The sequence below is a fragment of the Musca vetustissima genome, unplaced genomic scaffold (genome assembly GCF_032173495.1).
Source record: "Musca vetustissima isolate MV318-11 ecotype Yass unplaced genomic scaffold, APGP_CSIRO_Mvet_v1 utg18731, whole genome shotgun sequence".
NCBI lineage: Eukaryota > Metazoa > Arthropoda > Insecta > Diptera > Muscidae > Musca > Musca vetustissima.
The window spans coordinates 4,356-28,075 of record NW_026879537.1 but is presented as its reverse complement, the minus strand read 5'-3'; the positions used below and the strand labels follow the sequence as shown (position 1 = coordinate 28,075).

General features: G+C 35.9%; 1 protein-coding gene across 1 annotated transcript; it reads left to right on the top strand.

Moving 5' to 3' along the window:
• Positions 1-1,077: 1,077 nt before the first annotated feature.
• LOC133324454 (protein still life, isoforms C/SIF type 2-like) lies at positions 1,078-22,766 on the top strand (the record flags this gene model as incomplete). Its single annotated transcript, XM_061533289.1, has 4 exons — positions 1,078-1,260; positions 1,318-1,518; positions 10,673-10,900; positions 22,580-22,766. Coding segments are annotated over 4 exons (799 nt in total), but the record flags the coding sequence as incomplete, so codon positions are not given.
• Positions 22,767-23,720: the final 954 nt, after the last annotated feature.

The following is a 23,720-nucleotide window of genomic DNA, read 5'->3' as shown; positions in this document are numbered from 1 at the left end:
ACTTATTGTATAAGTAGCAAAATCTCTTCTATAGGTTTTCTAATAATAACATCAATTATATTACTCCGCAGTAACTACCAAAACACTTATATTTATCTTCTATAAATAGAAAATTCTCTTATATTGTCTTTCTCTAATAATTTGTTTTTGAATAGTCCTCATATATGCCTTCTACAATTAACAGATCTGTTTTCCTTTCGGGACACCCCAATATATATATATATATATATATATACACATGTATATTTTTATTGTCAATTCACGATGACACACATTTGTGTGCATGTATTTGTTGGTGTTGTTGCTGTTGTTTTTGTTTATTTCGTTTGTATTTTCAGTCGTTGTTGTTGATGTTTTTCGTTATTTCATATATTGAATATATATAAAAGGGTAGGTGGGTTTGGATGTGTGCAGCTATTTGACAAACTAACTGAGGCACACACACACCCATGTGTGCGAGTGTGTGTGTGATTGCATTACAAATCTCGGTGACAGTGCCCATTGTACGAACGGGCATAAAAGAATCAACGAATCGTCCTCTCTGGCATATGCAACGATGTTTATATGCTAGGACATGGGCAAACAAATGGACAAACTGGTGGCATGCAGTGGAAAATCTACTTTGTGTGTAATGCAAGGAAAAAATGGATTTGTTTGTATGCAAGCCCAAAAGCTAGGCGAACAAACAAATTCGAAAACACACACGCACACGGGAATGGGAGGTAGATGGGGGTGCTAGGGGGTACTCACAAAAACTATCCTACACACAAAAGCCATGTGAAGAAAGAATGGCGAGTGAGAGAGCGAAAAAAAGACGGCAACAAAAATATATCCAACTAATGGGCGTTGAAAATAATGATAAAAGCATACAATGTCGACAATAATGTATATGGCACACACACATACACGGGGATGCACATGCGAGCGTGTGCCAGATACACATGTGTGCGTGTATTTTTTATTTGGAACTTTGTTAAAATTGCATTTAAGTTACAATTTCGTTTTCCATTTAAATTTCAAATCAATGCTGTTTACCACCTTACCTTACCCTCATTTTCCGTTTTTATTCCCCTTTAGGATCACAAGCTGAAACACATGGCCGAATTACAACAATCCGTGGTTACCGATCAGGACACCCGTCTCCAAATCCAAGGTCAAATCCTGCAATGGGAAGAGAATTTAGAACGTTTACACTGTGAACAATTCCGTTTGCGTTGCTACATGGCATCGCTGCAGAGTGGCGAATTGCCCAACCCTAAGGTAAGACGTTGTCGCATTGAAAATAACAAAATCTTAAATCGACAATTCTTGTTACAGTCCTTGCTCACCCATGTCTCTCGGCCCACAAAGAATACTCTCAATAAATTGGGCGTTTTTACGGTTTCCTCTTTCCATGCCTTTATTTGTGCCCGTTCACCATCGCTGCTGAATAATTTGTTGGCGGGTCGTGGTGCCACCAAACGGCGACCACCAATGCTGTCACGATCGAATAGCGGTTCCAGTCGTCGTTCAATGCAGGTAAGTGTTATTTTTTTTTAAACGAATAATATGGAACATAGGTATAAGAAAAGTTTGTGAGGTATCAACCAGATTTAAGCTGAACTCGTTTAGGGGAATTTCATAATTTGGGGGACTTTCACTTAGGTCTTCTATTAAGATAAAATTAAACATATATTAATAGAAGGCCTACATAGAGGTCACCTAATTATGATATTCTTATAAACGAGGTCGGGGAAAATCTGATGGGTTACCTCAAGGCCACATCTAATTATAGAGAAGCCTTCTCTTCTTCTCTAAAATTAAACTTATATTAATAGAAGTCCTACATAGAGTACCCCAAATTATGAAATTTCTATGTACGAGATTGGGGAAAATCTGGCTGGTTAACTCAAGGCCTCATCTGATATTAAGAGGCCTTCTCTATAATTAGAAAACCTCTTAAGTTCTTTATAATTAGTAACCTCCTGTACAAGTCTTCTATAACTAAAAATAAAATTTGGAGGTCTCTCTCCTCACACTTCCAAAAGATTATAGTTCCACTAGTTCTTGAGCACGCCAAAAATTCGATTAAGAGTATAGTTCCGTTAGTCCTTAAAAAAATATATTTTTTTCAATTTGGAATTATTGTTTTTAAAGCCCTTAAAAACTCTAGTTTTTAGTTACCAATAATTTTGAGTTTATGGGCCCGAGTGACCTTCAAAATATATTCCTAACAAATCCACGATTTCACGTCCGACAATCATTCCAATCCCTTAAACATTCTCAGATTATAGCTCTGATAGACATTTAAAATATGTTCTTAGAAATCTGAGAATTTTGGAAAAATATTATTTAAAAACTAACACCTAGGTGATTCTTAATAAATATTGTTTTACACACACCAAGTCGCGTTAACTCCTAATAAATTATTTTTCCGATTCCCTCGCCTTGTCCAAAGGGATAATTTGAAAAATGTACGCCTTGGCGGTTGCTGAATAATATTCTTTTACATAGTCCAGGACTTGGAGTCACTTCGAATTTTCTTCTCTCAAAACTCCACGACTTGGTGTTTGTAAACACAAAAAAAATTAAAAAAATCAACCCATAGGAGGCCCTTCGAAAAATAGTACCTGTAAATCTCGAAGCCTTGGTAGGAATTTTGAAAGTATTATTTTAAAAAGTCGATGCCTTTGTGACCCTTCAAAACATATTATTTAAACCAGTAATGAAAGTAGTAAAGTCGGACAGGGCCAATTATATGGTACCCTTCACCACTTCGGGTATGTTCAACAGATGTATCTTAAAAGACTTCGCATTTTGAAGGACCATTAACATGAAATTGAACGAACTTATATATATATATATATATATATATGGACCCATTTACATAAAATCGGACGAAAATATATAAGGGACCTATATCTAAATCTGAAACGATTTCCACGAAACTTAGCATACATAATTTTAGACCTAATGCAGTACGTTGTGCCAAATTTCGTGCTAATCGAAAGATATAAATAGGACGAAAATATATATGGGAGCTATATCTAAATCCGGACCGATTTTCAGGAAACTTAATACACATCATTCTAGACCTAATTCATTACGCTGTGCCAAATTTCTTACAAATCGAAAGATATATAGGGACTTCGATACGCCATTTACATAAAATCGGACGAAAATATATATGGGAGCTATATTTAAATATGAACCGATTTTCAGGAAACCTAATACACATCATTCTAGACCTAATTCATTACGCTGTGCCAAATTTCTTGCAAATCGAAAGATATATAGGGACTTCGATACGCCATTTACATTAAATCGGACGAAAATATATATGGGAGCTATATCTAAATCTGGACCGATTTTCTGGAAACTTAATACACATCATTCTAACCCTAATTCATTACGCTGTGCCAAATTTCGTGCAAATCGAAGTATATATAGGGACTTCGATACGCCATTTACATAACATCGGACGAAAATATATATGGTTGCTATATCTAAATCTGAACCGATTTTTCCCAATAAGGTTCATCTTTGGGCCAAATAATTGACCTGTGCCAAATTTCATCCAATTCGGATCATAAATACGACCTGTGCTTTGTTTACAATTTAACATGGACAGACAGACGGACAGACGGACATGCATAAATCGACTTTAAAAGTGATTATATGCATATTCTCAAAAGGAACCATGTGTCTATCTCGTTTCCTTTTGCCTGTTACAAACATATGCACAAAGACATAATACCCCGTACCACTGTGTCGTGAAGCGTATAACAATGTTGAAAAATATTATTTTAAAAAATCAAGGCCTCGACGTCACTTCGAAAAAAATTTCTTTCAAAAAATATTTTTTTTTAATAATCCTCGACATGGTGGCTCATGAAAAGTATTAAAAAAACTACCGTTTCTCTGGCTCTTGAAAAACATTATTTAAAAAATCAACGCATTATATCTCCTTCGAAAATGGTATCTGCAAAACTCAAAGCCTTGGTAGAAACTTCGAAAATTATTATATTAAAAAGTCAATGCATTTGCGACCCTTCAAAACAGATTATTTCAAAAAATCCACGGCTTAGTGGCCTTTGGAAAATAGTTATTTAAAAAAATCGACGCCTTGATTGTTACTGAAAAAAAATTTCTATTAAAAAAATGACGCCTTAGTGGTTGTTGAACACATTATGTTAAAAAAAAGTTAACCCCACTTTAGTGGATCTGAAAAAAAAATTCTATAAAAAATCCCTTTTAAAAATCACTTTGAAGCGTGTAAAGGAATTATGCAGAATAACACAGTATTTTTTATGAAAAAAAATAAATTTAAACAAAATATTAAAAGAATTGTTTTAAGGGGCATCAAAGCGATTGAAGATTGACTGATTTGAAAAAAATCAATCAAGCTTCAGTCGCCTTGATGCCCCCTAAAACCGTTTAATATTTTGTTTAAAAATTATTTTTTCAATAACAAAAATTCTCTGTTATTTTGCATAATTCCTTTACACGTTTCAAAGTTTATTTGAGTGTAACAAAATTGATTCGAGGTAATTTAACAACATTTAGGCAAATGTTGCGGAAAACACCTTCTACAGACCGAACAGCGATTACAGATTGGATACTACCACCACCCACAATATGTATTAATTCCAGCATTCCCTCAAACCAAACACCAACTATTATCGTTGTTTTTGTTGTTGTTTTGTTCATTTGTACACAAGCATAAATCAATAGATTTAATAATTGATTCAGTTGTTAAAGTAAATCGTCAATGTTTCGCTCCGCTCTCGTGTCTTCTTTTTTTTTAATTCATTTCGATTACAAGTGTCAGTGTCCGCCCAGTTTGTCGATTTATTCATTTTTACATTTTGTTTTTGTCCTTTTGCTTAATGAACGTTAAAGCGGACAAAGCTCGATGAGACTCACAGGCAAGCCCAGCGACGACCGACCGACCGAACAACCCATAGCCACACACAAACATGCAACATTCATGATGAATGCAATGTAAAGCCTACACTGCTTTTATAGCATTACATATGGTAAGGCCTGAGAATGTGTTCATGATGTGTGTTTGTGTGTGTTTGTGTGTGTGTGTGTGTGTGTGTGTGAAACAGCATTGTATGGCACATGTAAATGGACATAATTCCCTGAACATGGAAATTGCACAAATATTTTTTTAACAGGATATCCAACTAGTTGCAAATTCACAACTGTTTGTGTTCGTATCCGTCGTGACTATGTTGGTGTGAATGTGAGAGTTAGACAGAGAGATAGCAAGAAGAGAGAGTTGCGGTTTCAAATGTCAATTCTCTACCAAAATTGTCCTATGAAATCGACCAAATCGACAAGATCTTACAAATATCGTTTATGTATGACAGGAGCCTCATTCATAAAACCACGCTCTTCAAAAAAAAAAACTAAATTTAAAAAAAATCCGATTTTCACGAAATTTAACATACATCGTTCTAGACTTTGTTAAAAACGTTATGCCGAATTTCGTGCAAATCTAAGGATATATAGGGACTTGGATGCATTATTTACCTGAAATCGGACGAAAATATATATGGGAGCTATATCTAAATCTGAACCGATTTTCACAAAATTTAGCACACATCATTCTAGACTCAATTCTGTACGATATGCCACATTTCGTACAACTCGAAGGATACAAAAGGACTTTGAGGCACTATTTACCTAAAATCGGACGAAAATATATATGGGAGCTATATCTAAATCTGAACCGATTTCTATGAAATTTAACACACATCGTTTTAAACTTAATTCAGTACGATATGCCAAATTTCGTGCAAATCGAAGGAAATATATGGACTTTGGTGGACCATTTACATAAAATCGGACGAAATTATATATGGCAGCAATATCTAAATCTAAACCGATTTTCGCGAAATTTAACACACATCGTTCTATAATTAATTCAGTTCGCTGTACCAAATTTCGCGAAAATCGAAAGATATATAGGGACTTCCGTGCACCATTTACATAAAATCGGACGAAAATATATATTGGAGCTATATCTAAATCTGAACCGATTTTCACGAAATTTAACACACATCGTTCTAGAATTCATTCAATACGCTATACCAAAATTCGTGCAAATCGAAAGATTTATAGGGACTTTGGTGCACCATTTACCTAAAATCGGGCGAAACTATATGGGAGCTATATCTAAATCTGAACCGATTTGCACGAAACTTAGCACACATCATTCTAGACTCAATTCAATACGCTATGCCAAATTTCGTGCAAATCGAAGGATATATAGGAACTTTGGTGCACTATTTACCTAAAATCGGACGAAAATATATATGGGAGCTATATCTAAATATGAACCGATTTTTTCCCAATTTCAATAGGGTTCGTCCTTGGGCCAAATAAGTGACCTATGCCAAATTTCATCCAATTCGGAGCATAAATGCGACTTGTACTTTGTTTACAATTTAACATGGACAGACAGACAGGCGGACGGACGAACATGCATAATCGACTTAGAAAATGATTCTATGCATATTCTCAAAAGGAACCCTGTGTCTATCTCGTTTCCTTTTGCCTGTTACAAACATATGCACATAGACATAATACCCTGTACCAAAGTGTGGTGAAGGGTATAAAAATCCACACCACCGTTCTTCTAAAAAAAATCAGTTTAAAAAATCCACGCCTTAATGATTCTTCGAAAAAATTCAGTTTAAAAAATCCACGCCTTAATGATTCTTCGAAAAAATTAAATTAAAAAAATCTACGCCTTAATGGTTCTTCGAAAAAAATAAATGTTAAAAAAATCTACGCCTCTCACTTCCACAATTTATGACCAATTTTTTTTTCCAATTGGAAAATGGCAAGCTCGTTGGCTGGCTCCCCATAATGCACTTTATGCAGATACATAAATATTCCAACATTCACAATCATATGTTTGTCTTGTAGTTGGCGTTGTTGTTGTTGCTTTTGCAATTGCAATTGCTGTTGTGCGCATACAAATTATGTAAAGCATGCATGCAAACAAGTCTTTTTTGCGGTTTTCCGGCTTGGCTTTATTGCAGTCAACAACCCCGAAAAACAACAACTGCAACAACGCAAAAAAAGAAAGAAATTGAGCATTGATTGAATCAGAATTTTATTATGGTTGTCGGTTCGTGGTGTTGTTGTTGTTGTTGTGGAAATAGTGGCAGCCGCTGTTGTAGTTGTTGTTATTGTTGCTGCCATCATCAGGCTGGCTAAATGATGATGGTATTCTTCGTTGAATGGCCAGGCGTTGCAAAAGAACATTTTTATAATTTCGCCACTTGTATGCCTTTTGACTGATTGTTGTAATGAAATGGTGCAACTGAAACTTGAGGCAATAACAACAACAACAGGGACAACAGCAGTTCACACGCCATGCCTCATGCAATGGAATCCTTTGCATTAAATAGGTTGGTACGTCTGCCATTATCGCTTCGATGCTAAGCCCCCAATGGATGCGATTATTTATTATGATTGGGTGTTTTTTTTACTATTGTTGTTGTTGCTGTTCTTGTTGTTCTAGAGCACTTAAACAACAGAAAGAAGTGTGGTAAAACATAATTTTTCCTGTGGGAACCAATAGTCATCATCAATGGGATTAATGGAATTTTTATTTTTTGTTTTTCCTTGGAAGCAATGAAAAACATAATAAAATTTTTATTAAATTTTTTTGTTAAATACAATTCATTGATGAGGTATGTGGAGGAGATTAAAACACACAAGATTTTTTTAAAAAACCAAAACGAAATTAATTATATTGTTAATATTTTTCGAAGGCGTGGTTTTTAAAAATAATATTTTCATAGAACCACCACGGCCTGTTTTTTTTAAATCATTTTGTTCGAAGGACCACCCGTGTGCGTATTAAAAAAAAAATAATGTTTTTTCGAAATACCACCAAGACGTGGTTTTTTTAAAAATTATTTTTGTCGAAGGTCCTGTGGTACAGGGTGTTATGTCTTTGTGCATATGTTTGTAACAGGCAAAAGGAAACGAGATAGACACATGGTTCCTGGAAATTCGACATACGTCAAATATTTCGACCAAGGACGAACCCTATTTAAATTGGGAAAAAATCGGTCCAAATTTAGATATAGCTCCCATATATATTTTTGTCCGATTTGAGGTAAATGATCTACAAAAGTCCCTATATATATATTTCAATTTGCACGAAATTTGGTTCAGTACACGAATAAAGTCAAGAGTGATGTGAGTTAAGTTTCCTGAAAATCGGTTCCGATTTTGATATAGCTCCCATATATATTTTCGTCCGATTTAAGGTAAATGGTGCACTAAAGTCCCTATATATCTTCCGATTTGCACGAAATTTGGCATAGCGTACTGAATTAAGCCTAGAGTGATGTGTGTTAAGTTTCGTGAAAATCGGTTCAGATTTGGATATAGCTCCCATATATATTTTCGTCCGATTTAATGTAAATTGTGCACCAAAGTCCCTATATATCTTTCGATTTGCACGAAACTAGGCATAGTGTACTGAATTAGGTCTAGAATGATGTGTGTTAGGTTTCCTGAAAATCGGTTCAGATTTAGATATATCTCCCAAATATGTTTTCGTCCGATTTAAGGTAAATGGGGCACCAAAATCCCTATATATCTTTCGATTTGCACGAAATTTACATTCAACCGAAGAAGTCAATTGTGAAAACTCAACGTGCTTTTAAAACATTAAAAATTGTGAGAAGTGCGCCTTCTAAGAACACCATTAAGTGTTTATGCGAAAAATTTTCGACTGGTAAGGCTCTTTCTAATCCGAAGAGGCCATATAAAAGTCGACCAAGGCGATTGGCCGAGAATATCGCTGCCGTACGAGCCAGTGTTGAGAGGTCCCCAAGAACATCCCAAAAACGCCATTCTCAGCAGTTGGGCATGGCTCGGTCCACTTTACAACGGATTATTCGCATGGATTTGCATTTGTTCCCGTACAAAATTCAATTGACGCAAAGAATGTTGCCTGCGGACAAGCCTCGTCGATTGGAATGGGCCCAAAGAGTCATCGAAATGGCCGAAGATGACGAGCAATTTTGGAACATAATTATCATGTCCGATAAAGACCATTTCACATTGAATGGCACAGTAAAAAAGCAAAATTGCCGTTTTTCGCCACTAAAAATCATCAGGAGATTCAAGAAGTGCCTCTTCATGACGAAAAAGTCACAGTTTGGTGCGGCAATAGTGCGAAAACGGTCATTGGGCCGTTTTTCTTCCAAAATAAAAATGGTCATGCTGTTACCATCAATCAGGGGCGTTATCGCGACATGATGACCAATTTTGTGATGCCAATTATTCGTCGAAAGAGTATGAGGCAGTTCTGGTTTCAACAAGCCGGCGCTTCACCGCACACAAGTCACATAACAATCGATTTTCTGAAGAATTTGTTTTCGGGTCGTTTGATGTCGAAAAGTGGTGATTTGGACTGGCCACCGCGTTCGTCCGATTTGACGCCGAATGACTTCTTCTTGTGGGGATATTTGAAGTCAAAGGTTTACATTAACAAGCCAAGGACCGTAGAAGAGCTCAAGGACAACATTCGTGAAGAAATAGCCGCTATTCCGGCCGAAATGTTGGCAAAAACGATGGAAAATACAGCAAAAAGGGCACAATACGTCATCAACGCCAGAGGCGGCCATTTGAGAGATATCATATGAAAAAATTGATGTAAACAAATCTACTTGGAACAAATTAAATGATTAACATTGCCAAGCGCCAATTTTTTATTTTTTTCTTTGATTAAAAAAAAAACATGGGTCCGTCGAATATGGGCAACTCTGTACTTATCAAAAAATCAACGGGTGTCCGAATGATATTTGCTTTAAATTGAAAGAACAAATCTATATCTGACCAAATAAAAAATTTAGTATAGATTGCAGAATGACATGCTTATGTATCCATTTTCATGTTAATGGTCCTTCAAAAATGCGACGTCTGTTAAGATACATCTGTTGAATATACCCAAAGTGGTGAAGGCTATAATATAGACGGCCCCGTCCGACTTTACTGCTTTCCTTACTGGTTTTTATTTATTAATGTTTTTTTTCCTCTTCTCCGAATAATTAATTTCCGAATAAAAATCCGCCAAGTAAAATGGTTCTTGCATAATGTGATTCTTTATGGCATCTTTAATTAGTGGATTAAATAAAAAAAACCAATATTATGGATTTCCAATGAAATTAGTTGGGCGATGTGTGGTGTAGTCCTTTTACATACATCGCTGCTTACAATAGTTTAAGGAAAATTAAATTGATACATGGCATTTTTCCATTACAAAAATAAAGCAACAACATCAGAATGTACAATTGGTTACATTTTTGATCTGCGAATATTTCCAGCTTGCACGCGGGCGTAGTCGAAAGTGGGAGTTTCCAAGGATGGGTCATATATTTAAGGAGATACTCACCAAACATTGCGATATGATAAATGTTTGCATTATATGTCCCCTCCCCCTTAGTCTGCGCTATTATGGCCCTGATAAACATTTTGTATTCTATGACACGAGTTCATTTTATCTTCTGTCGTCTTGCGTGTGTGTGTTTTTTTTTTTGCAATGAATTATATTACCGTTTAACTGTATTTGTAATTCGGTTTATGTGTTGTCAGTGTGTATGTGTGAGTTGATTTTTTCTTCATTTTCATGTTTCGTTCATTTTCATTTCAGCTCAACTCTCGCGATGAACCGGAAAAAACCTTCAAAGTTGCCATGCCGGACAATGCTTATTCAACGGTTTATCTACGCGATGCCATGTCGGTGGAGGAGTTTCTGGCCAGTGCCTGCGCCCGACGTAATCTCAATCCAATGGAACACTTTGTGCGTGTTAAAAAGCGACGTGACATGGAGGATCACAATTACTTTGTGCCACATCGTAACGACCTGATAGAGAATTATGTAAGTACAGTTACAGCAACAAATGACAATCAACAAATTAATATCCTGTCCAAAAAAAAAGTCGTATAAAAACGGGAATGGGTGTGCGAAAAGTTGTTGGTCATAGCACCACCAAACTCAACAGGTCAACTTTCTGCTTCCATTTTATTCGACACCCCAGAGCAATGACTTTGTCTGAAACAAGTCTATAAAACTCATCGGTGTTGAAGGTGTTGAAGTCAAAAGACAAAGAGAGGAAACAAAAGAAAAGTGATGACGACGAAAGAAAAGAAAACTTTCCAGACAGCCGTCGTTTGTTGTCGTTTGTTATTCTTGTAGTCCATTATTTCATTGCTATGCTGGTTGGCTGGCTGGCTGACTGGTCGGGTGGTAGGTTGCTACCGGACAAGTAGAATAATAAAGGCTGGTCAGCATGTCAAAAGGATATCATAGTGGGGACATTGTTGCAATATAAGCACCTTTCCCCTGTATTTGTTGCACTTTATACATGCCAGGATTTTTTTGTTATTTGTTTGATAACACCAAGTTCCAGCTTCCACCTCTCTTCATGCCATCTACCATCTATGCTAGACATTAAAAGAAACTGGGATCAAAAGGTTTGCACTTTGATCTGGCCCAGCTACAACAACACCACCACTTTGTTATTTCTGTCCCATCATTGTCGTCGTCATCGTCATCATTGCCATCCTTGCCATTTCATCTCTGTCAGGCCAGGCCACCTCTCACTTTGTATAGCCTTTATTATTAGCCTCACACTCAATCCGTGAAGCAACAGTCAGCCAGCTGGACACGGAAAATGCAAATGAAATTTCACTGGTGATGACACACATACACTCACACACGCGGCTGAGGCCATGGTCGGTTGCATTTTTGTAAACCGGCTCTGTTGTCTTTTTCCTCGCTATGTAACAGTGCTCGTTAGCTACAGAAACAGGACATCGATTGTTTTCAACCATATTTTTTTTCAGATCATAACAACTAAACTTTTTAACGGAAGTTAGCCTCGGTATTGTTGAAAGTCAAAACCATGTGAATTTCGGTACAAAAAAAAAAAACAAATGACAGGGGTCCATACAATATGTGTTAACGGCGGAATGGAAACATATTTCTGACTTTTAATTGTCAAATGTAAAACAAAAAAACTCAGAACACATGAGGAGGCAAAAAACGTATAAGATTTTTATTTAAAAAAAATTACACCTTCGTGGTCTTTGCAAAAATATTCTTAACCAGTAAGGAAAGTAGTAAAGTCGGACGGGGCCGACTATATATCCTCCACCACTTTGGGTATATTCAACAGATGAATCCTAACAGACGTCGCATTTTTAAAGGACCAGTAAAATGAGATTGGATCCATAAACATGTCATTCTGCAACCGATACTAAATTTTACATTTGGTCAGATATAGAAGCTATATTCAAATCTGAACCGATTTCAGGAATCTTAACACATATCATTCTAGACCTAATTCATTACGCTGTGCCAAATTTCGTGCAAACCGAAATATATTCAGGGACTTTGGTACACCATTTACCTTAAATCGGACGAAAATATATATGAGAGCTATATCTGAATCTGAATCGATTTTCACGAAAATTAACATCCCTAATTCATTATGCTGTACATATGGTACAGCATAAACCAACCAGGCGGGTATTTTGAAAAATATATATTTTTTCATGAACCAAACAGGGGTGGATCTTTTTTTAACGAATATTTTTATACCCTTCACCACACTGTGTTACAGGGTATTATGTCTTTGTGCATATGTTTGTAACAGGCAAAAGGAAACGAGATAGACACATGGTTCCTTTTGAGAATATGCATAGAATCACTTTCTAAGTCGATTTATGCATGTCCGTCCGTCCGTCGGTCTGTCTGTCCATGTATTTCTGTGAGCAAAGTACAGGTCGCATTTATGATCCGAATTGGATGAAATTTGGCACAGCTCATTTGTTTGGCCCAAGGACGAACCCTATTGAAATTGGGAAAAATCGGTTCAGATTTAGATATAGCTCCCATATATATATTTAACCGATTTAATGTAAACGGTCCCTATATATCTTTCGATTTGCACGAAATTTGGTACAGCATAATGAATTAGGTCTAGAATGATGTCTGCCAAGTTTCGTGAAAATCGGTCAAAATTTAGATATAGCTCCCATATATAGTTTCGTCCGATTTCATGTAAATAGTGCCCCAAAGTCCCTATATATCTTTCGATTTGCACGAAATTTGGCATAACGTACTGAATTAAGCCTCGAGTGGTGTCTGCCAAGTTTCGAGAATATCGGTCCAGATCTAGATATAGCTGCCATATATAGTTTCGTCCGATTTCATGTAAATGGTGCACCAAAGTCGCTATATATCTTTCGATTTGCACGAAATTGGGCATAACGTACTGAATTGAGTCTAGAATGATGTCTACGAAGTTTCGAAAAAATCGGTCCAGATTTAGATATAGCTCCCATATATAGTTTCGTCCGATTTCATGTAAATGGTGCACCAAAATCCCTATATATATTTCGATTTGCACGAAATTCGGCATAACGTACTGAGTTGAGCCTAGAGTGATGTCTGCCAAGTTTTGAGAAAATCGGTCCAGATTTAGATATAGCTCCCATATATAGTTTCGTCCGATTTTATGTAAATGGTGCACCAAAGTCCCTATATATCCTTCGATTTGCACGAAATTTGGCATATCGTAATGAATTACGTCTAGAATGATGTGTGTTAAGTTTACTGAAAATCGGCCCAGATGTAGATATAGCTCCCATATATAATTTTGTCCGATTTAATGTAAATGTTGCACCAAAGTCCCTATATATATTTCGATTTGCACGAAATTTGGTATTGCGTAATGAATAAGGTCTAGAATTATGTGTGTTAAGTTTCGTGAAAATCGGTTCAGATTTAGATATAGCTCCTATATATTTTTTCTCCCGAGTGTGTGTAAATTGTGCACTAAAGACCCAAAGTTTGTCTGATTTCCACACAATTGGTACAATGAACTGTAGTTACTATAATACATTTCCTTTACATTGCGCTATATAATTTTGTCCCATTGTAAGAAACAACCCTATATCTGACCAAATGAAAACTTTAGTGTAGGTTACAGAATGACATGTTTATGGATCCATTTTCATGTTAATGGTCCTTCAAAAATTCGACGTCTGTTATGATTCATCTTTTGAATATACCCATAGTGGTGAAGGGTATCATATAGTCGGCCCCGTCCGACTTTGCTGCTTTCCTTAATTGTTTAAAATGTTAAAATAATATTTGTTCAAGGTCTTTTTAAGGGTATTTTTATACCCTCCACCATAGTATGGAGGGTATATTAATTTTGTCATTCCGTTTGTAACACGTCGAAATATTCATTTCCGACCCTATAAAGTATATATATTCTTGATCAGGGTAAAATTCTAAGACGATCTGGCAAATGTCTGTCCGTCTGTTGTAATCACGCTATCTTCTTGAAGGAATTGAGATAGGGTGCTGAAATTTTGCATAGGGTTGTCTTTTGTCTGCAGGCATGTCTAGTTCGAAGATGGGATATATCTGTCCACATTTAGGCATAACAGTACACCCCAATTTTCGGTATTTTGGGGTTCTTGAGTGCGTTTTTCAACCGAATACGCTGAAATTTGGTACATTGGGTTCTTATTGTGTACTAAATGTTTCCACAAAAAATTATGAGTATATGTCCACTTTTTCTGATAGCCCCCATATAACGGTACCTCCTAATTTACAGTATGTTGGGGGTTTTGATCGTATTTTTCTACCAAATTGGCTGTAATTTAGTATTTCGAGTTCTTAATGGGTACCAAATTTCTCCACAAAAAATTATGAATATAGGTCCATTTCTTCGGGTAGCCCCCATATAAGGGTACCCCCCAATTTTCGGTATTTTGGGGTTCTTGAGCGCGTTTTTCAACCGAATACGCTGAAATTTTGTACATTGGGTTCTTAATAGGTTCCAAATCCCTTCACAAAAAATTATGAATATAGGTCCATTTTTTCGGATAGCCCCCATATAAGGCTACCCCCCATTTTCGGTACTTTGGGGTTCTTGAGCGCGATTTTCAACATAATTCGCTGCAATTTGGTATTTTGTAGTCGTATATGGTAACAAATCTCCCTACCAAAATTTTTTTATATTCGCCCCCTTTTTGGGGTAGTCCCCATATAACCCCCTTTTTTATATTAAAATAGTTATCTAATTTGTTCCGCGTTTTGGGTTTGGTTCTAAGAGTCTGTCGTAATTATTTAACATGCGGAGGATATCGAAATAAAGTTAGAACGTAAGGTTCGATAATGAACTATACATGAACTAAAACCCGCATTTAGTCCCTAGCACCTGTGTGGGAGGTATCAGAGGGAGTGGGCCGATAGTCCACATCTTCGAACCTAAACTAAGTTTGGAAGAATAATTAGATAGGCACAGGTTGGATAAAATCAACATTTTCTGGAACATGGTTCACATTATGGTTTACATAATCGCGTTGTAGAAATGTCGGTATAGGTCCACTTTTTGGTATTTTCCCTACATTTTCATTTCAACTACCTTTTAGTATATCTATGGTGGAGGGTATCCCAAGTTCGGCCCGGCCGAACTTAAAGCTATTTCACTTGTTTAAATAATATTTTGTTGGTAAATAAAGCGTAATTTTTTCAGAATAATATTTTTAAGGATAAAGGATTTTTTTAAAGGGCCTCGAAAGCTTAGATGTTTTAAAATAATATTTTTTTCAAGGTCCTTCAACGATTTTTTAAGTTTTTTTTTAACAATTTAAAATGAATCATCAAAAAATTGGATAAAAGAATCCTTCATGAATTCAATCCTCACAATAGCAATGCGGACCAAATATCTAATAAATTGTAATTAACTTTCAAAAATTATTAATATTTCATTTAGTATCAACATTGCATTAATGTGTGCAATTAAATACTTGAAACTTTTGCTAATCACAGCTATGGCATTTCACACACAAGCACACTCACACACACACACACTTTCGTACACATTCTACACATAGATGGATAAAATAAGATTATTCCCATCAACACGATAGCCAGACAGGCACACAGTCCGTCAAAGCAGAACAACTTGGCTTTGCTTTTCATTTTCAAACTCAAATATTGGCTTTAACTATTCTTCGAAGATCTATCATTAAAAACGGACTATTGTTGATTACTATTGTATAGGTGTATAGGTGTGGGTGGGTGTTTGTGTGAGGGAGAGAGAATTGTATCCTGTTGCCCACCTTTCATTTTAAATTTCCTCACATTTTCAGAACAAACAAAAAGGTTAGATTTTCTGGTTGGCTAGCTGGCAAACAGACAGCCAGATGACCGGAAGATGTGACTTTTCCCATTAGGTGTTCGGTCGAATGACCAATCGTTGTTTACCTTTAAAGTTGACAAATTGAAAACCTAATAAAACCATCCATAAGGCTAAACATATATCTATGCGAAAACAGAGTTAACCGATATATGGATAGATATTAAGTTTGTTGGCAACATTTGCACACACACACACATCTTCCATTTACACACGAATGACAAATGACAATTAATGGATGTGGATGTGTTCCAGGTGAATAGCCAGGAAACGATTTGAGCCATTTCAATCGCAATAATCATTATTAAACAAATAAATTATGGCTACAAAGAAGATACGATTTATTTGGAGAAGGTGACTTTAATTGATTTGCTGATAAAATATCAACAAAAGATTAACTTCTGTATTTAAAACAATATCCTTTTTTCAAAAACGACGAAGTCCTGGATTCTGTAAGAAAATATTTTTTTCAAGCACCTCCATAGCTGGAATTTTTATAAAGAATATTTTTTTAAGGACTATGAAGACTTGGGTTTTAACATATTATTTGTTTAAGTCCCTGTATACCAAAGGAACACCAAGGTAATTTCTGACTTACACGGATCGCCCTGATGGCCCTAATGATGTCTAGGGCCACAAAAATTTACAGAGGGTTTGGGGAACACCTAAATTAGATCCCAATAAAAAAATAACTAAAAAACCATAACCCATTCGAAAGATATAACGAATTTTTTATACCCTACAAAACTATGTTGTCAGGGTATTATAGCTTTGTGCAGCCCCAAAAGTTTGTAACGCCGCGAAATATTGGTCCTAGACCCACCTTTAAGTATACCGATAGTCATATCTCGACTATCTGAGTCGATCTAGACATGTGTATAATTTGTAAACACGATACAGGCCACAGTTATATACCAATCTTCACGAAATTTTGTATGTTGGTTGGGTTCTGGCCAATGAAGTAGGGGTCTTCATTGGACAAAGAAGTATGAACTTGGAAAAAATATTTTTTTGAAAACTACAGCCTCAGATGGGCTTTGGAAAAATATTCCTTAAAAAAACAGTCTCAGATGGGCTTTGAAGACATATTCTTTCAAACACCCAGCCTCAAACGTGCTTTGAAAAATAATCTTTAAAAAATATAGCCTCAGATGGGCTTTGGAAAAATAGTGTTTGAAAAATATAGCCTCAGATGGGCTTTGGAAAAATAATCTTTAAAAAATTCACGCCTTAATGGGCTTTGAGAAAATAATCTTTAAAAAATCCACGCCTTAGATGGGCTTTGAAAAAAATAATCTTTAAAAATCCACGCCTTACATGAGATCCACGCCTCAGAAAGGCTTAAAAAAATAATCTTTAAAAATCCACGCCTTACATGAGATCCACGCCTCAGAAAGGCTTAAAAAAATAATCTTTAAAAATCCACGCCTTACATGAATCCACGCCTCAGAAAGGCTTAAAAAAATAATCTTTAAAAATCCACGCCTTACATGAGATCCACGCCTCAGAAAGGCTTAAAAAAATAATCTTTAAAAATCCACGCCTTACATGAGATCCACGCCTCAGAAAGGCTTAAAAAAATAATCTTTAAAAATCCACGCCTTACATGAGATCCACGCCTCAGAAAGGCTTAAAAAAATAATCTTTAAAAATCCACGCCTTACATGAGATCCACGCCTCAGAAAGGCTTAAAAAAATAATCTTTAAAAATCCACGCCTTACATGAGATCCACGCCTCAGAAAGGCTTAAAAAAATAATCTTTAAAAATCCACGCCTTACATGAGATCCACGCCTCAGAAAGGCTTAAAAAAATAATCTTTAAAAATCCACGCCTTACATGAGATCCACGCCTCAGAAAGGCTTAAAAAAATAATCTTTAAAAATCCACGCCTTACATGAGATCCACGCCTCAGAAAGGCTTAAAAAAATAATCTTTAAAAATCCACGCCTTACATGAGATCCACGCCTCAGAAAGGCTTAAAAAAATAATCTTTAAAAATCCACGCCTTACATGAGATCCACGCCTCAGAAAGGCTTAAAAAAATAATCTTTAAAAATCCACGCCTTACATGAGATCCACGCCTCAGAAAGGCTTAAAAAAATAATCTTTAAAAATCCACGCCTTACATGAGATCCACGCCTCAGAAAGGCTTAAAAAAATAATCTTTAAAAATCCACGCCTTACATGAGATCCACGCCTCAGAAAGGCTTAAAAAAATAATCTTTAAAAATCCACGCCTTACATGAGATCCACGCCTCAGAAAGGCTTAAAAAATAATCTTTAAAAATCCACGCCTTACATGAGATCCACGCCTCAGAAAGGCTTAAAAAAATAATCTTTAAAAATCACGCCTTACATGAGATCCACGCCTCAGAAAGGCTTAAAAAAATAATCTTTAAAAATCCACGCCTTACATGAGATCCACGCCTCAGAAAGGCTTAAAAAAATAATCTTTAAAAATCCACGCCTTACATGAGATCCACGCCTCAGAAAGGCTTAAAAAAATAATCTTTAAAAATCCACGCCTTACATGAGATCCACGCCTCAGAAAGGCTTAAAAAAATAATCTTTAAAAATCCACGCCTTACATGAGATCCACGCCTCAGAAAGGCTTAAAAAAATAATCTTTAAAAATCCACGCCTTACATGAGAACCACGCCTCAGAAAGGCTTAAAAAATAATGTTTAAAAATCCACGCCTTACATGAGATCCACGCCTCAGAAAGGCTTTAAAAAAAATAATCTTTAAAAATCCACGCCTTACATGAGATCCACGTCTCAGAAAGGCTTTAAAAACTACTCTTTAAAAATTAGGAAAGATAGGTTAATATTTAGGGGATGAAATGGACCAAATACTAAATTTTTGTCGGTTTTTCTGGTCGCTCCAGGGGTCGCAATAATGGCCCGAACATCGTGAAATTTTCCATGAAGAAGGAGATCGTGCCAAAGAATAAGCATGCCTGTTTTCATAAAGATCGGTCAATATTTAGCGGGTCAAATGCATCCTGACTTTTGTGTGAAAAATGGCAAAATTTGTATTCTATAGCGTATATCTTTACCCCTGAAGGACAGAGATCCAACAATTTTATATTATATCCAAGAAGAGTGGTTGACATTTAAATTAATACCAATTATATTGTTGTATGTGCTCGGATGTGGGAGTTACAACTAAATATTTACAGGTATATCCGTTTCGTATATTATTTAGTAACCCTTTATCACTCTAGAGGTTCCGCTGATCGCTTTGAAATGTTCCATGAGGTTCCAGTTATGGTCCAGAACAACGCCTATAATTTTCGGTGATGATCAGATAATAATTTTGGAATGAAGTGGACCGAAAATTTAATTTGTTGTGTTATTTTCGAGTCGATCTATAGACCACAAATGAAAGCCGAACATCACAACACAACCCACGGTGAAGGGAATCTGGACAATAGCTGTACTGAGTACTTGTAATATTCGGAAAATATGTCAGTGTGAGGAAGAGGTGCTGTTTACCTCTAATAGGGCAAGAGGGTGCAAATATCACGAAATATTGCCCAGGCTCGGAATAAACATTCGCAGAAAATTTGAGTTCCGTTGTAGTTGTGTAGGTTATCGTATGGTCGGCCCCGTCCGACTATACTGCTCCGCTCGCTGGTTGTATGATAGGTTTAGATAGATTATCATTTAAGCACGGCTTTAAATATATATTATTTTAATGTATATATAATTTTGAGCTCATACATCTAGATCAGATCCGTATAGACGGTATTTATAACCAAAAACCTCACGATAGTCCAATTTGTTAATGAATTACAGATCTATCTTCGGATGGGTACAAATGTACCACGAATTTTGATCTACGTATAGTTTTTTGGTTATTGACCGATGGGGGAATGGTCTACACCCCTACGCCACACACCCTGGAAAAATATTCTATCAAAAAATTGCGATTTAGAGGTCTTTCCAAATTGTTTCCTTTCAAAAGTACCCACTTATGGAGATCCTTGAAAAAATGTTTTTTAACAAACCCACACATAAAATTGGTTTTGGAACGAATGTCCTATACAAAACCAGTAAGGAAAGTAGTAAAGTCGTACGGGGCCGACTATATGATACTCTTCACCACTTTAGGTATATCCAACAGATGGAATCCTAACAGAAGTCGCAATTTTGAAGGACCATTAACATGAAATTAATCCTGTCAATCTGCAACCTATACTAAATTTTAGGCATATATAGAGATGCTTCTTACAATGGGACAAACTTAGGTAAATAAATTTAAAGCAAAATATCGAATTCTAAACCGATCGAAACTTGCCACATGTTAGGTTACACATTTGTTTCAGTATGTTTTTTTTTTTTTGCATTCGGCCACATTTTGAGTTCTTCAATTACTTATAAATCCAAATTTCGTGCAAATCGAAGGATATATAGGGACTTTGGTGCAGCATTTACATAAAATCGGACGAATATATATATATATATATATGGGAGCTATATCTAAATCTGAACCAATTTAACACATATCGTTCTAGACATAATTCAGTACGCTGTGCCAAATTTCGTGCAAATCGAAGGATATGTAGGGACTGTGGTGCAGCATTTACATAAAATCGGACGAATATATATATATGGGAGCTATTTCTAAATCTGAACCGATTTTCACGAAATTTAACATACATCGTTCTAGACATAATTCAGTACGCTGTGCCAAATTTTGTACAAATCGAAGGATATGTAGGGACATTGGTGCACCGTTTACCTTAAATCGGGCGAAACTATATATGGGAGCTATATCTAAATAAGAACCGATTTTCACGAAATTTTACACACATCGTCCTAGACTTAATTCAGTACACTATGAAAAATGTCGTGCAAATCGAAAGACATTTAGGGGCTTTGGTATACCATTTACATTAAATCGGACGAAAATATATATGGGAGCTTTATCTGAATCTGAACCGATTTTCACGAAATTTTACACACATCTTTCTAGACTTAATTCAGTACGCTATGCCAAATTTCGTGCAAATCGAAGGATATATAGGGACTTTGGTGCACTATTTACCTAAAATCGGACGAAACTATATATGGGAGCTATATCTAAATCTGAACCGATTTTTTCCCAATTTCAATAGAGTTCGTCCTTGGGCCAAATAAGTGAACTGTGCCAAATTTCATCACAAATGCTACCTGTTAACAAAAATAAATGGACGGACGGACATACATCGATTTAAAAAGTGTTCCTATGCTTATTCTCAAAAGGAACCATATGTCTATCTCGTTTCCTTTTGCCTGTTACAAACATATGCACAAAGACATAATACCCTGTACCACAGTGTGGTGAAGGGTATAAAAATACACGCTTACAGTGTCCCTTCAATAAATATTAATTATAAAATTTACCGCTTCCAATGATCCTTGCAATTTCGTTTAGAAATCCACAAAGCTTGTGTTGCAGATTAAAAACGGATTTCCAATCTACCTTCATATTCCGCAGTACATATCAAATCAAAATCCAATGTGTTAATTTTCTATTATACAATTTTTCCTAATTCCCTTACCCCTCTCTCTCGTCCCTCCCAAAAAAATATTAATAACATTATTGTGTTCAAGTTTGAAAAAGTGCAACTAATTCGAACAACACCTTTTGTAGCCACAACAAAAGGCGAACCGTAACAAGAAAAATACATTTAATTTTAAGCTCATTGAGTTAATTGATGTTGTTGTTATTGGTGTCGTGGCAGGTAGCAGTGTAGATGAAGTGGTGTTAGTTGTATACAACAACAAATGCTGCTACTAATACGAGACACGAAATTACAAATACTCCTTTCGTTAATACCCGTCATTGTATGGCATTGCACATGGTGGCAGGATAATGGTGGCATGGTTGATAATGACGATAATGACAAGGATGATTGTGTGTTAGTGTGTGTGTGTGTTTTTGTACGACGTGATTTTATTAAATGAGAATGAGACAGTAGCTCTATATACCGTTGAGCTGCATTTGTTAGCTGTTTACCTTTTGCAATTTTGTAACACGTTCAACACTGCCATTTTCCACATCTTTTTTTCTAGATGTTGTCTGTCATATGACATGTAATGTAATTTCGTATTTTCAAGGGTATTAGTGTAGTGGAAATGGCTGAGAGTGTGCGTGTGTGTCTATCCGTGCACATATTTGTTTGCATCTGCCCTTAAATTGGTTTTTCAAATTCAACCACGTTTCTACGTTTTTATTTTGTTAGCAAATGTATTATTTATATACGGGTTTTACTAACTCATCTTCTCTACTCCTCCCCCACCGGCTTCCCTCTGGGGGTGTTGTTTTTTTTTCTTTTCTTTACAGCTACATAATCACGAATTTGTCGAAGTCTGCATGAAGATCCTTTACCAAGTCGAACTGCATCGCACCACATTGGAACAAATGTGGGGCTTCTCTGTCGAGGCCGAACTTATTGAAAACGCCGAACGTCAAGATGAGCTGTGCTGTTATGTTAGTCGTGTCGAAGATAAAAGTGTTGCCATGCAAAATGGTAAGTAGAAATTTTGTTTTCTTGAAGATTTTTTTTCCATTTTGAGATATTACAATGAAAATGGGGTTGGGAGGGTTACATAGCCGACGTAACTCCAACATGTGTCAGGGATTGAAATACAATTTCAATGGTGTCTCAAAGGATATGGGTCGTATGGAGATGTAAACAAAATTGATAAATTCATAATGTGAGATGGGTTATTGAAAATATAAAAAAACTTTTGTTGGCAACTAAAAAAAACTTCCAACAGGTCCTTAGTTTAGGACAATTATTTTAAACCCCCCATCAAAAAAACTAAATTTATAAATGTTTAAGTATTAAATAAATTGAAATATAAATTACCATATTTGGATAGAAAAACGTGAAACCAAAATTTAAAAAAGAAAACTTCGGAAGTACTATTGATATTTGTTGATGGGAAAATTTGCTACCCAATGGAAAACATGAAATTTCGGTTGAAACCCTTATGCCAAATTCCTAATATATTTGATTTCTTATACCAACATCCTAGTGGTAGTAGCGACGAAATAGAGACGGACAGCGCACACATCCTAGAGGTAGTAGCGACGAAATAGAGACGGACAGCGCTGAATCCACATAAAATATTCTTCAGATCAAAAATATATATTTTTTGAGGTCTCCGGTGATTATTTTAAAATTTTACAAACATAATCAAGAAATTAAAATATCCTTCACATTATGGTGGATGACACTAACGTACACGGGATTTTAAATTGGGGCGAAGGCCTCGCTGGTTCAAAATGACATTTTCCATGCAAAAATAATTTGTTTGACACTCTTCACAGACTAACCGATCTGAGGGGGTGTGAATGGAGAAGACTTAAGGAGTTCACAAAAAAACACGGAATTCCTAGGCTTCATATGGAAATCCAACCCGAATGTTTTTAAATCTAAACTTTCACTAATTCTAACTTTCCCTACATTACTAGAGCG